The 16,430-nt window shown below is 41.6% G+C and overlaps 1 protein-coding gene across 6 annotated transcripts in view; it reads left to right on the forward strand.

Moving 5' to 3' along the window:
* Window positions 1-10,828, forward strand: part of DNAI4 (dynein axonemal intermediate chain 4) — a 148,170-nt gene extending 137,342 nt beyond the window's left edge. For 5 of the 6 annotated variants that reach the window (XM_085885781.1, XM_085885784.1, XM_085885779.1 and 2 more), the window contains one exon: window positions 4,939-10,426. In XM_085885781.1, coding sequence (XP_085741907.1) covers window positions 4,939-5,019 — 81 coding nt within the window. In that variant the 3' untranslated portion in view covers window positions 5,020-10,426. Of the gene's footprint in view, window positions 1-4,938; window positions 10,427-10,799 lie in introns of those variants that run through there. The other variant, XM_085885780.1, reaches the window with a different exon arrangement.
* Window positions 10,829-16,430: the final 5,602 nt, after the last annotated feature.

The raw sequence follows: 16,430 nt of genomic DNA on the forward strand, positions 1-16,430 counted from the left end.
ATCGTTAATTTCGAAAACTACGGCATAACCGTAAATGTTTGGCCGGGGCTGTACAAAAAACGTACTTGGTCTGGAAGTAGAGTCCCTTTATAGAGAGAGTAGTGACATAGAGGGTCCGGAAAAATCTAGTCACGTGATTGTGTGGAGCCATTTTGAGTCCATCGCGGACAGGATCGGATGCATATCGGTCAGCGTTTTAACGTTCCCGCTGTACGCAGCGTTCTCATTCGTGTTTTACATCGATTTTACGACAAAATGACAGGTTGTTGCAGCTTTGGGTGCACAAATAGAATGGAGAAGGGATTCAAGATGTATAGATTGCCATCAGATGCTAAAAGACAGAAAATCTGGGAGAACAGTGTCATTCGTGTTGGATGGAAAGCAACTTCTTCGTCAGTTCTCTGGCAGGTCAGTGTGATGGTGGTAATGGTCCCATATGTGTATATTTGTGTGCTGTGAGTGAGACTGGCCTTTGCTTTGGCTTTCAAGGCTTGTTATCCATTGCTCGTGGATTAATTAGCACTTGAAGGGGAAGGCATCTTTATTTAAAATTAAGTTTGAGTTAGAGTCTTCGAGCTGGATCAATTAATATAGGGTCTAGATCATGTCTCCAAACTCAGACTCAGACTCAAAGTCAAAACAAAGACGAATGAACGGAGAACGGATCCGGGCTAACACGGCCCACTCTTCAAAGGCAGGGTTAGGGTCAACACTAACCCTAATTCTGACCGTAATCCTAACCCTAACCCTAAACCTGACCCTAAACCTAAATCTAACCCTAACCCTAACCCTAACTTTAAGAGTAGGTTATACCAAAGATTTAAAATCGATTGTTGTGGGTGTAGACTGCCAGATCTCAGGATACGAAACAGGTCGACACCCCATAGAAGCATAGAAGGGAGCCCATCTAACTTCAGAGTGTAGAATGTTCGGGACTGGCTTTTACCTTCAGGGAATGAGGAAAACATGAGGGAAACATAAGGGAAATGAGGGAAACAGGGAATGAGGGGGTGGGGTGGGCTACTCTATTTTTGGTGGGATTAATATATGATCGGCAACATGCAGCAAAGTTTAGATTAATAATTTAAATATGAAAATTAAACAAACACAAATATATACCCACACATGATAAACAAGGTCAAACAACTGCAGAAATACAAAGATAACTCTTAACATTGTATTGCACATTGTACATGTATAAGCAGGGAGGTGAGAGTTCGAGTGTTGCTCTCGCCTCCCTGAAAATAAAATGAGGCTGAAATAAGCAGCACATGTACTTGTCTAGTTCATTCCTTCTTTGTCATGATTTTAAATGTCTGTGACTGTTAAATCACAACTAGCTCTGTGAATTTCTTCTTTATCATATGGCTCTTAGTTGTCATAAATCTTCTATTTTGTCATCTTCACATAAATTGTCCATTATCAACATGGAAAAGACCATTCCCATCTCTCATACATAGAGAACATAATGGAATACACGGTTCAATGCACTAGCGCCGTTCGGTGGCTCCGCATGTGCACCGCACTGAATGGACTCAAAATGGCATCAAATCGTTAGTTGTCGCGACTCTCTCGATAAAGGGACTCTATCTGAAAGTGTTACCCAGACTTTTCTTGAAGGTCTTAGTATATAGATAAAGAAAATCCAAGGTAACGCCGTAGAAGAGTGATGGACACGAACTCCCCCCCCCCCCAGCGCCAGGACTAGACCGGGATGACCGCCAACTCATTCGAATGTCACTCAACAACCGTAGGATGACATCAAGTGACCTACGAAAAGAATGGCAAACGGCAGCTGGGGTGAAGTGCATGGCGAGGACGGTTCGAAACAGGCTCCGAGGCGCAGGGTTGAAGTCATGCAAAGCTAGAAAAAAGCCCTTCATCAATGAGAAGCAAAGAAGAGCCAGGCTGAGGTTTACAAAAGACCATAAGGATTGGACCGTAGAGGACTAGAGTAAGGTCATCTTCTCTGAAGAGTCCAATTTTCAGCTTTGCCCAACACTTGGTCATCTAATGGTTAGACGGAGACCTGGAGAGGCCTACAAGCCACAGTGTCTCGCAAACACTGTGAAATTTGGTGGAGGATCGGTGATGATCTGTGGGTGCTTCAGCAAGGCTGGAATCGGGCAGATTTGTCTTTGTGAAGGACTCATGAATCAAGCCACGCACAAGGTTGTCCTGGAAGAACACTTGCTTCCTTCTGCTCTGACAATGTTCCCCAACTCTGAGGATTGGTTTTTCCAGCAGAACAATGCTCCATGCCACACAGCTAGGTCAATCAAGGTGTGGATGGAGGACCATCAGGTCACGACCCTGTCATGGCCAGCCCAATCTCCAGACCTGAACCCCATTGAAAACCTCTGGAATGTGATCAAGAGGAAGATGGATGGTCACAAGCCATCAAACAAAGCCGAGCTGCTTGAATTTTTGCGCCAGGAGTAGCATAAAGTCACCCAACAGCAATGTGAAAGATTGGTGGAGAGCATTTCAAGATGCATGAAAGCTGTGATTGAAAATCAGGGTTATTCCACAAAATATTGATTTCTGAACTCTTCCCAAGTTAAAACATAAGTATTGTGTTGTTTAAAAATGAAGATGAACTTGTGTTGTTTGTATTTGAGGTCTGAAAACACTGAATCTTTGTTGTTATTTTGACCAGTTGTCATTTTCTGCAAATGCTCTAAATGACAATATTTTGACCAGTTGTCATTTTCTGTAAATGCACTAAATGACAATATTTTTATTCGGAATTTGGGAGAAATGTCAGCAGTTTATAGAATAAAACAAAAATGTTCATTTTATGTAAACACATACCTATAAATAGTAAAAGCAGAAAAACTGATAATTTTGCAGTGGTCTCTTAATTTTTTCCAGAACTCTACATATATATATATATATATATATATATATATATATATATATATATATATATATATATATATATATACATATACATACATACATTAGTCTGTGGACTGGATATGCTAACCATGCACCACCCACCACCCTCCCCCTCCCCCTACTTCAATATAGGATAGGTATTGTTTTGTTCATTAGGATGTCCTTGTGGTGATAAAAGACGTTCACAGGAAAAATATAGAGAGGAACACATACTTTATACTCAGTCTTAATAAGTATCCCATGACGATTTTGCATGCTTTTCACGTCCTAAAATGTATGGGTTATGGTTGATTAATAGGCTGCCACTTCCATTTGAACGCACCAATCAACGAATGCTTCACATCATATGAAAGTTGATTGGATTGGCTCTCCAATGATATATCAATAATGCATTAATGATAAATATTTACTTCTGCAATGTATTTTAATCATCTATGACATTAGTCATTTGATGGAAATCTCAAATCCCTTCACCAGCAAACAATAACACTCCACATCCATTTTGCTATTTATGGTATTTGGATTTCCTATTATCCTTCTACTGCTTGCATGTCACCATATCTCGGTGGGTTTTGCATTTCTAAACATCATATAAGTTACTGGAATTGAGAAAATCCAAGATGGCTGCCATAAAATCGTGACATTCTACTGATTCTCATATTTCCGTAATTTAATAACATATCAATTTGAATGAAATGACATTTTACACGTTTTCAGACTCAAGAAATACATTACCACGACCAGGTGTGGGACAGCTGATGTCAAATTTACCAGCAGAGTCGACGCGAATCCGAAAGGACTTCCACGATTCCCATGGAAAACAAACTCTCAGTTCTGTATTGGAAGACAAATCCATGACCTCTGCCATCCAGTTATATTCCAAATTTAGTGTAATGTTGCCGAAGGAAAGCTAGGACAAACAGGGAAAATATGGCTGTCATATTTGAACCACATCTGGCTGGTACTTCATAATTCGGGCACATCAAACCCATGAAATTTCATCAATCTCCGCGAGATGAAATGAAGAAATGTAAGGTGTCTATTTACTTCTGTCATGTCTCTGTAGTACAAACATAGTCAAACGGAAGTGTAGAATAATGTAGAATTCTACAAAGCAGATAGAATAATGTAATACAAGTTAAGTTCTTCTTGGCTGCAACTTCAATAATGGCAGAAACTTCTGTGACAGTGCATTGATGGCCATAAATAAAAAGAAGCAAAATATGTTAATGAATTGACAGTGGGGCCACATATGGACAAATGAGCACATTATTTCGTCTGAAGCATGTGCCTGCAAATGTGTCTCGATAAATGTGGTGTAAGTCCGACAAAATGTCCTACTCTCCTCCAAAAACAATGACATCTTACTATACCTTTATGTGTGTTAATTTGCAATGGTCAACATTTTAAAATTGGATGCTGATCATTTAATAAGCTCTGAAAATATACGATTGAAACAAATTTTTTTTTAATGCTGTAAGAACCACCGACATTTTTTGTTAACAAATGTAGTAAGAGCCTCCAAATATTTAGTCACTGGACTGTGCATCTACACACAATTTTATATCAGAAGCAGGGTGTGATGCAGAATCCGACATGCAGAAAATCAGTTCAACAAGTCCTTTGATCGGTTGGTTGCATGCTTGTAAATACAAACTGTTCGGTAAATATCCATGTCCCTTAAATCTTCACCTCAAATGTACACATCGTTGTGTTCATATCATACTGATTGAATACAAAAACCAGAAAGTGCCACATTGAAGTCAACACTGAGTGAAGGATTTGTATTTATTTTGGTGTGCAGAAATCACCAATTGATACCAGCAATGATTATCACTGATTGCTTCTCCGTGACCAATGTTTCCTGACAGATGTCGGAAGTGTGAAACGATCAAAAGTGAAACTGACTGAACTATGCGAAATATTTCACATCCAAATGCAATTTGGCTTAGCTTTGAATCTTACAGATTTGCTTTGAATCCTGAATGAATGGATAATCAGCTTAACGTTATAATGTGGCTGCTTGTTTTTGTTTAGGGGGAAGTGCTTGCTGAGCTTACACAGACTACATTAACAAGGCAACTACAGCTGCCAGTGTCATCAAAAGCCTCGACATAGTCAACTGTGGGTTTGATTTCCTGTTTTCAATACCTTTATGGGTAAAAGTGTCATTATTTTCCTTTCTTTGCATGTTCACTTCCATTTTATTCCATAGCCTCAAATAAAACTCAACTTTATGCATTCGCATTTTTATTCCACTGCAAATCTTTATTACTCTCTGAAAAATGACACGAGATTGTAACTGATTTTTCTACCATTGCTGCACTCAGGTACACAATGATTTCCTCCCCCTCTTCCCCATTCAAACTAACACTTATGAATGAAGTTGGCAGTAATGAAAACAACTTGAATTTGTGTCAAATTATTCTACATATTCTACCAGATTGTTTTTGCACAGAAACTTTCCAAACATTGCATGTGGCTTTTTCGACTTCAGCAGCTGATTTTAATGAATTTCTCTCAAGGTTTTGCTCAGACATGTGGAGGATACTTGTGAATTATAACTTGGCAAATAGGATAGGTGAAGTAGAACATATTGGTTCCAAAAATGGAACACATCACGGATATATTTGTGTGATGGTGCTGGATTTTCATGAAGGAAGGGTTTGTTGTTCAGAAAACCTAGTTGCTTCTTGCATAGAAAAGTGGAATATGGTCATGCAATTCGAAATAATATCAGTCTTCAATCAAGGATGTACCGTATGGAACATACTTGTGCAGCAAAAGTCTAACATGGTTGTAATAATGGTTTGGAGAGCCATGATCAATCTTTAATATCATTTGGCCTTTTCCCAACACTGAGAAGACATCACCTATCATTTAGCTGAATGGGATTTTGGATGGCTAATAATCAAGACAGCTGGTGTTTTAATGAAGAGTCAAATATCAGAAGGGAAAGACATTTTGCATTGGCTAAAGAGATCAACACAACGACATTTGTTGCTGATAAATCTTGAAGAAAATGCTTCTATGCTGGGATCCTCGTCGAAAGAAGCTGATCGACTGGTGACTAAGTGCAATGGCAAGGAAAGATACCATGTCAAATAATGTAAAATAGGTGAAAGTTGTCTTATTTATGTCTGTCCATTCCTTTGCTGGTTGTGCCCAATTGTTGCCCCGTTACCCCACTTTTGGTTCAACCTTGGCCTTCCATGAGCCTTGCTCTTGTAAAGAAAAAAAGGAAAGGAGTTGAGGGCAGGGTAAGCAGTGGGGGTTCATGAAATAGCTTTCAAAATGACCTATGTGGGTTTATAGGTTCACATCTTTCAACAAGGTTTTCTCCAACTGCAATCCTTATCTTTATCCCAATACAATATGTTTGCATTTTGATAGGCCAACCCACAGCTGGACCATGTGTTAAACAGCAGAAAATGACTAAATATTGTTACGGGCCGGGGGTCGGGTGAGAAGACCACCAGGGGGGTTCAGCTATCTCGGGTTCCCACCAGACTTCCCAGAATTGCAGGCCGTCGCACACGGATAATTCGGTGAGCAGACACAGAACAGGTCGCTAACCGACCGTGAACGCCAAAAACTCAACCACGTGGCTTCGGGTCCTCCCGTCTATTGGTTAATCGGGTTACCTAATTAATCACAACATAATATAATTACCGGGGGACACGCCCTCGGTACACCTTGGCCGAACCGGATAACTTTACTGGATCAGATGCAGCCGAGCGACACTGCCAAGGACGTATCAGCTAAAAGGAGCGGATCGTTTGGAATATAGTCCTGGTGAGGTTAGGATACGGACCACGCTGGATCAATGAAAGAAAAGACAAAAACGAGCTGGGAACATTTGTACAAATAATTTATTATTAGGCAGGCGAGGAAAGATATGTGGCACAGTGAATATAGTTTTTATTGTTGTCTGTAGCAGGGATAGGAAGAAATGTGTGGTGCGATAATAATACAAGCAACTCACAAAAGCAGACACAGAGCAGAGTTATCCCAATATAATTCTTTTACAATCTTAACTTAAGTGAGGACAGGTGCCTGAATACACACACACACACACACACACACACACACACACACACACACACACACACACACACACACACACACACACACACACACACACACACACACACACACACACACACACCCCGATGAAGAGGAGTTAATGAAGATAAAAAGGAGAGATGAGGGTAACGGTCTCTCAATACCTTGCACGATTGTCCGACCACGTCACCAACGTTTTGGGGGGATGCTCCGCTTGGCGATACCTCCCTGACAGCTGGCGCATCCTCTTTTGCTTTGTGGCACTTTATGCAGCTAGCGTCGGTCCAAAGAATGAGACATGACCCTCAGGCATGAAGGGAGGGACTTAGGTGGAGCCAGAAGCGAGTGGGTGGAGAAAGGCGGAGTCAAAAGCCAGTGGGTGGAGAGAGGCGACGAGGTGGTGAAGAAGGTGGAGTCCGGAGCAAGTTGGCGGAATGGCAGACAGGTTCAGGTGGGTGGGTGGAGTCAGGGACGAGGCGGTGAAGAAGGCGGAGACAGCAGGCGAGTGAGCGGAGAAGGCGGAGTCAGCAAGCAGGTCGGTGAAAAAGGGCGGTTGGAGAAGACGAGTTGGAGAACCAGCGCGTGAGAGAGAGAGGACGGACAACTTCAGGATCCACCTTTTATAAATCCCACAGTGCAGGGTGGGGGCGTCACCCCAAAGCGATGTCACGTGAATTGGGCACTCTGATTGGCCCCTGCCACTGTGCGGCCCGGCCATGATGGCCGGAAGCGGCTCCACTCCACTTCTGGCAAGATGGTTCCAAGCAGCAGAATCGTCTCGTTCCAAACCCCATGATATGAACCGCCTTGCACCGAACCCCGTGCCATGCCCCGGTGACCCGCGGTTGGCGCTGGTTAATGTGCCTGTCCGTGGTGTGCCACGTGGCCCGAGTGATCCTGCCACACGGCATGCTTCTGCCTGGTAGCAGCTGCATCAAGGCTGAGGTGCAGGAGAATGTCTGCCGTCCGCGGGAGATATTTGTGTCCGTCGTGGTGAGTGAAGACCGACGGTAAAATGTTATTGTAACCCCATGCTCAGACCCGACCAAGGATATGCGTTATTCGTGTCCCGTTCTGTACGATAATAAAGTATCACGGGCTGTGAGCAAGTCCGCCATTGTACACGTGGTCAGCGTGTGGGTCCGCCTGCCATCGTGCATGGTGTTCGCGGTTATCAGAGGAGGTGGGATGCATGGTGCCAGCTCTGATGTGTCAGGGAATTGAGGGAAAGGATTGGTTATAATTATTGGATGGAGATTCAGATTGAAAAGGGGATCGATATATTTATTAATGGAGATTTTGATTGAAGAAGAATGCGCTGCGTGCATACTGTATGTTGATAGCATCTGGTGTGTTGGTTATGCCTCTGATCACCTGAACAGTGGGTCGGGGGTCATCGTTGCGCTGCACGTGTTCCATGCAGCGCTGGCATTTATTGTTGACTTCTATTGCTGCCCTTGGTCTTCTGTCAGGATGCATTCTGAAGCGAAGGGCGCAGCTGTGGTTTTTACTGATGGGTGTCCGAGTGTAACGTCTGCTGGCTCAAGCGAGGACCCCTTGCTTGGATTTACCTCAGGAATAGAGAAAAAGGCAGAGTAGGAATGAAGTTCAGAGGTTTAATCAGACCTAACTATGACATTTACACAACGCACTGTCCCGTTCGACCCACTAGACAAGGAGGAAGGGACGATCTGAACGTACATTAATGAAATAACTGTCTGGGGACCACTGTATGTTGGCTGCTATTGGTGTTGGAGGGATGTGGTTTCCAGAACCGCAACAATATTGTTGCAGGCTGGGGACCAGTGGCGAGAACGACCGCGAGGTGGGGGGAGTTATGTCGTCTCCCACCAGACTCCCAGAATTGTAGGCCGTCGCTCACGGATAACTCCGTGAGGCGGCGGGTCGTTTAACCGACCGTGGACGCCAAGACCTCCACCGCGTAGCGTAGGGTCTTTTTGTCTAGAACCAATTTACCAAATTAACCACGCGGTGTTGTCTACCGAGGAACCATGCCCTCAGCACATCTTGCTCAAACCGGGTCACTCTACCGACTGCGATAGAGTTCTAACTACCGACTACCAACCCGGTTCGGGTGCAGTCGAGCGGAACTGCCAAAGCTGTGCCAGCTAGGATGAGCAGATTAATGGTAACAAAGACCTGGCTAAAACTCAGATCTGAACCATGCTGGACCAGTGAAAGAAAGGACGGAAACTAACTGGGAACATTTCTACAATTGTTTTATTTACAGCAAGAAGAACACAGAGCAAGCTTATCGCGGATATACAGGAGATTTACAATGATCGAAAACACTTATGCAGTTGTACTTAGCAGACGGCGCCACACACACAGACGAAAATAAAACCCAGGTGAATTCCAAGGAACCTCGCTGCCAGGGAGAGAGACGAGCTGGGGTCGTGGCTCGGCTGGGTACCTGCACGTTGGAGGGAGGGGGTGCTCCGTGGTGCGGCACCTGCCAATGGTCGTGCAGCTCGGCCTGCAGTCACACGCGTGGGGCTCGTGTCCACGGAAAAAACCTGAGCGGAGTCCCAGAGCGGGGATCAGGGTCGCGGACAGGACCCAGCAAGAGACCCGGTCGAGGTCGGGTGTCCTCGGTCGTTATCGGAATCGACCAGACGGATCGCTCCACCAATGAAGAATGGTCATGCACAACCACCCACTGACTCGTGAAAAAGCTCTGTCTGTCAATCCTCCTTGTACACCGAACTCAAGACTCCAGCAAAACTCCAACGAACGCCCCAGGGAATGCAGAACTGAACTGAGCCTTTTGACTGAACTCCAACGAACGCGCATCTCAGAGGGTCCCTTTGTGGTCCATCGACCTCTCTCAGCGGGGTGGGGCCTCGGTCAAAACTGACGTCACTGTCCACCCTTATTGGACGGGGCTCCCATGGGTCCGCCCTTTCTGGGCTGGGCCTCGGCCAGGCACCGGCGAGGCCCGCCCACTCCACGCATGTTTGGGGAAGGTGAATGATGGTGCAGCCACACTGCGTACGTTTGGGGAAGCCGAGAAGGAACTGGAACAGCGAACGTGGAGATTTTGCCTCGGAAAAACGAGTCTCTGAAGACAGTGGGTGGACAGTGTTACGCTGTGGCCAGCAAACCGATGCTGCAAGTGCTAGGAAGGTACCGTGGTTCCATAAGAGGGGAAATAAAATGATTTATTAACCTAACTAAAAAAACATCACAACGCACCCCTTCAATTTCCCACTAAACATGAGGAGGGGTTCTGTCTACACATATACTTAATGGCATAACTGACTTCGGGGGCACCTGTACGTTTGAATGCATACGGTTCCTAGAACCGTAACAATATAAACATTTCAAGAAAATACTAAGCAGTTAGTTATTGCTCTTCAAACATTTATTAAGGTTTTGGTTTAGTTTAAAAAAAATTAACATTTCCATAAACTGGTATCTCATCTTCATTTATTTTCATCAGCATGTATTCTTTCTCATTGTTTGCTTTGCTTTATGAGATTAAACTTCAAAAAAAAATTTTTTTGTACAAGTTGCATTTGTGTTTCTAATAACATAAAAGAGATGAGACAGATGTATGGAAAAGATGATTAGCTATTGTAACAGCTTGTAACAATCATGGGTTGCTTATAACTTAAACCAAACTCACTCCTGCAATATTTAGACTGTAATTCACACTCCAATACTTGGTTGCTTTTGTATTTGAATTATACGACAAGTCAAAGTGGTTTATTAAATCAACTAACTTATACCAAGAAAGGGCAGAGATTTTCTACAGTGTTTGATGGATGTGATAACTTATTTGAACTTTTTGTGCTTCGTTAACCTTGCAGACTGATTGAAGACAGCACAGGAACAACGTGCTAAAGCATAACCTGAGCTCAAATGACGGAAAAGGAAGACAGAATGAGTCCAATTTTATGACCCTCACATGCGTAGGGAAAAATGGGGTTAAGCAATTGGTTCACTCTCTGTCTATCAGTATATTTCTTTAATCGAGGAACTACTTAATTTCAATTTAATGTTATATTTTGAACACTGCAGAACAGGAATCGGAACATGAATCGGGACACAAACCTGCAGTTTAGTAGAACTTTGGCTCTTAATTTGGCAAATTGTACGGAATCTCATCCTGAGTGTGCATGTGCACTTCCAGTAAAGCAATTGCTTCAGTCTGTCTGTCTGGCAGTCAATTTCAAAATCATTACAAACAAGAAACTTACTGTTTTTAGGGACATCATAAGGGACACAAACAACAGGCACGAAAAACTAATTTAACGTGTTAAATAAGGTGGTATAAAAGAGGGTGCATCAGTAGCGGTAAATGTCCAATTCAATACTTTTTTTTTCGACAACCCTTAAAAACTTGAATTTTATTTAAATTGAATGATATATTTAAACACTGTAGAGCACAAATCGCCTTGTTTATACTTCCAAAAACCTCCAGTTTCGCAGTAATTGAGCAAAATTTCATGCCATCTTGACAAATCCAATTTACCGCATGTTCTGAGGGTGGAGTAACAATGAGATTTACACAAAATGGCAGCACCTAGCATTGCAATTACAGAGCCAACTTCATCCAAAAGATCTGCTTGTTTAATCAATTTTTTCTCAAAGATCGTTCGAAAATCATCAGTTTCATGAAGAAGAGTTGGCAGAAATTTCAGCTCTGGACTGTTCCATTTGATGCATCGGGTTCATATGGTTGCTAACGCGGCTGCTATTTTAAGTTCACAAACAGAGCTAATATAGATTGTGCTCGGAAATGCAGAGCAAGATTTTAAAAGACCCTTCCCATGCCCTTTTCTTCAAGACTGCATGGGTAAGGTGTTTCATGAACTCTAGTTTTATAATTATAAGGATGAAATATTGAAAGCTTGTTTGCTTATAGTTTTCTATTATTTCGAATGAAGCACATGCTTGCAAGTTTGCATTGATAAATGTGGATTTTCATGGTATACTGTAAATCTGACAAAATGTCCTTCTGTCCGACAAAAACAATGACATCCTACCTCGTGTGTGTTAATTTGCAATGATCAGCAATGTAAAATTGGATGCTTGTTATCAATTAATAAGCTCCAAAAATATATGACAAACAAAAAAATTTTTAATGCAGTAAGAACCACCACCATTTTTGCTGAACACATACAGTAAGAACCACCACCATTTTTGCTGAACACATACAGTAAGAACCACCAAATATCGAGTCACTGGGCTGAAACCTGAAGTTTCATATTGGAGGCAGGGTCGAGAAAATCAGAATATTTTGCAGAAAATCAGATGCAGAAAATCAGAAGGTCGACAAGTCCTTTGATCGGTTGGGTGCATGTTTGTAAATGCAAAATGTTAGGCAAATATCCATGCCCACAAAATGTTCGCCTCAAATGTACACATCATTGTGTTCATATCATACCGATTGAATACAAAAAACACACAAAGTGCCACATTGAAGCAACACTGAGTGCAGCATTTGTATTCATTTTGTTGTGCAGAAATCGCCAATTAATACCAGCAATGTTAATCACTGGTCATTTCTCCACAACGGATGTCTCATAAAAGATAAAGGGAGTGTGAAATGATGGAAAAAAACATAAAATAGAGGTAAAACTATATTTAATGAGGTACGAGGGCAGTGCCAAAAGTTATGAGCATGCTGATTATGCAGTAAAACAAAGAAACATGCAAAAAAACTGATGTTGTCAATAGTAACTGGATATATCACATTACTTTTCCACAAAATCTCCAAAGGTCCACGCATTTATGCCAGCGCCGCATAAACTTAAAAATCCCACTTCGGTTATAAGTCCGCTCCAACACTTCGCAACCAGCTGTGCACGGCTATCTGGACTGCCTTATCATTTGCAGAGTGCTGCCATCTCATGTGACTTTTAATGGCCCAAACAGATGGTAATCTGAGGGGGCCAAGTCCGGACTGAATGGGGGCTTGTGGAGCACTCCACAGACATTCTTTGAGATTTCCTCCAAAGTCAGATTCGCAGTGTGTGGTCTTGCATTGTCATGTTGAAAGATGACAGCTCTTTTCATCAGGAACTTTTCCCGAAGTGCACATTCCAGTTTCTTGAGCATCTGAATGCAACAAGCCCCATTGATGGTTTCCCCTTTGGGCAGTATATCCATCAACCAGTACGCATCTCTCAGCATCCCAGTAGACGGTTCCCATAACTATGCCAGTGGAGGGGACTCTTTTAGCCTTCATCTTGTTTGGAGATGTGGAGTGATACCAAGCTGTTAGTTTCTAGGTCGAAAAGGTGGGACCAGCTTTCATCATCAGTCACAATATGGAACAGGAAGTCATTGCCCTCCGCAGCAGGTCTTGAAGCAACTGTGATGACACATTCATGCATCTGTTTTTGTGTTCCTCCATAAGCAAATGTGGAACCCAAAGGGAATAAACTTTCCGATATCCCCAGGTCATTATCATCTCTGGTATGGCATGATGTTCAATGCCAAGCTGCGCTGTGATCTCCCAAACCATCACCCTTCGATCGTCACTGAGGAGCACATCGACTTTCTGCTCATTGCATCCAGTAGTGGCACTTTTTGGCCGACCTCAGCGTGGATGAACGGCGATGTCCGTGTTTCTGTCTTTGAAGTGTTTCACCCACATTCCGACACTGCTATCACCCATGCAAGCATCTCCGTACACCCGCCAAAATCAGCCATGGATATCTACAGCTGAGTTCTCCTTCTTCACGAGGAATTCAATCACTGCACGTTGCTTAAAAGATATGTCGTTGACAGCCATTTTGTCACAATGCATTGTGGAAACACCAGTGGTGTGCTACATTATATATATATATATATATATATATATATATATATACATATATACATACATATATATATACATATATACATATATACATATATACATATACATATATGTATATATATATATATATATATATGTATATATGTATATATGTATGTATATATATATATATATATGTATATATGTATATATATATGTATATATGTATATATATATATATGTATATATATATATATATATATGTATGTATATGTATATATATATATGTATGTATATGTATATATATATATATGTATGTATATATATATATATATATATATATATATGTATGTATATATATATATATATATATATATATATATATATGTGTATATATATATATATATATGTATGTATATATATATATATATATATATATATGTATGTATATGTATGTATATATATATATATATATATATATATATATATGTATGTATATATATATATATATATATATATATATATGTATGTATATATATATATATATATATATATATATATGTATATATATATATATATATATATATATATATATATATATATATATATATATATATATATATATATATATATATATATATATATATATATATATATATATATATATATATATATATATATATATATATATATATATACATATATACAGTGAGGAGAACAAGTATTTGATACACTGCCGATTTTACAGGTTTTCCCACTTACAAAGCACATAGAGGTCTGTAATTTTTTTTTATCATAGGTACACTTCAACTGTGAAAGACGGAATCTAAAACAAAAATCCTGAAAATCACATTGTCCGATTTTAAAATAATTAATTTGCATTGTATTGCATGAAATAAGTATTTGATCACCTTCCAACCAGCAATAATTCCGGCTCTCACAAACCTGTTAGTCTTGTCTTTAAGAGCCCTCCCATTCTCCACTCATTACCTGTATTAACTGCACCTGTTTGAACTCGTTATTTGCATAAAAGACAGCTGTCCACACTCAATCAATCAGACTCCAAGCTCTCCACAATGGACAAGACCAGAGAGCTGCCTCAAGACATCAGGGACAAAATTGTAGACTTGCACAAGGCTGGGATGGGCTACAGGACAATAGGCAAGCAGCTTGGTGAGAAGGCAACAACTGTTGGCGCAATTATTAGAAAATGGAAGAAGTTCAAGATAACAGTCAATCTCCCTCGGTCTGGGGCTCCATGCAAGATCTCACCTCGTGGAGACTTAATGATCATGAGAAAGGTGAGGGATCAGCCCAGAACTACACAGCAGGACCTGGTCAATGACCTGAAGAGAGCTGGGACCACAGTATCAAAGAAAACCAGAAGTAACACACTACACCATCATGGATTAAAATCCTGCAGCGCACTCAAGGTTCCTCTGCTCAAGCCAGCGCATGTCCAGGCCTGTCTGAAGTTTGCCAATGACCATCTGGATTATCCAGAGGAGGAATGGGAGAAGGTCATGTGGTCTGATGAGACCAAAATAGAGCTTTTTGGTTTAAACTCCACTCACCGTGTTTGGAGGAAGAACAAGGATGAGTACAACCCCAAGAACACCATCCCAACCGTGAAGCATGGAGGTGGAAACATCATTCTTTGGGGATGCTTTTCTGCAAAGGGGACACGACGACTGCAACGTATTGAGGGGAGGATGGATGGGGCCATGTATCATGAGATATTGGCCAACAACCTCCTTCCCTCAAGAAGAGCATTGAAGATGGGGTGTGGCTGGGTCTTCCAGCATGACAACGACCCGAAACACACAGCCAGGGCAACTAAGGAGTGGATCCGTAAGAAGCATCTCAAGGTCCTGGAGTGGCCTAGCCAGTCTCGAGACCTGAACCCAATTGAAAATCTTTGGAGGAGCTGAAAGTCTGTGTTGCCCAGAGACAGCCCCGAAACCTGAAGGATCTGGAGAAGATCTGTATGGAGGAGTGGGCCAAAATCCCTGCTGCAGTCTGTGCAAACCTGGTTAAGAACCGCAGGAAACGTCTGATCTCTGTAATTGCAGACAAAGGTTTCTGTACCACATATTAAGTTCTGTTTTTCTGATGTATCAAATACTTATTTCATGCAATAAAATGCAAATTAATTATTTTAAAATCATACAATGTGATTTTCAGGATTTTTGTTTTGGATTCCGTCTTTCACAGTTGAAGTGTACCTGTGATAAAAATTTACAGACCTCTACATGCTTTGTAAGTGGGAAAACCTGCAAAATCGGCAGTGTATCAAATACTTGTTCTCCCCAGTGTGTGTGTGTGTGTGTGTGTGTGTGTGTGTGTGTGTGTGTGTGTGTGTGTGTGTGTGTGTGTGTGTGTGTGTGTGTGTGTGTGTGTGTGTGTGTGTGTGTGTGTACACACACACAAACACACACGCACACACATACGAGGTGAAAACACACGGCATTGCCCTGGTTCTTTTTGAATGAATTTAATCTTCTGCACATAGGTCTGACGCGAGCCCAGTATCAGTTCCCTATAATTAGGCCACGGCAGTCATAGCCTAATATAAGGGGGTTGGTGAGGGGGAAATCATGGTACCCTTTCTTGGGGCAATATTTTGGTGAGGGGAAATCATGGTATCCTTTCTTGGGGCAATGTTTTTACAGACAGATGCCCTTCCTGACGC

The sequence above is a fragment of the Eptatretus burgeri genome, chromosome 6, assembly GCF_056783735.1.
Source record: "Eptatretus burgeri isolate ZD-2024b chromosome 6, Ebu_testis_v1, whole genome shotgun sequence".
Taxonomy (NCBI): domain Eukaryota; kingdom Metazoa; phylum Chordata; class Myxini; order Myxiniformes; family Myxinidae; genus Eptatretus; species Eptatretus burgeri.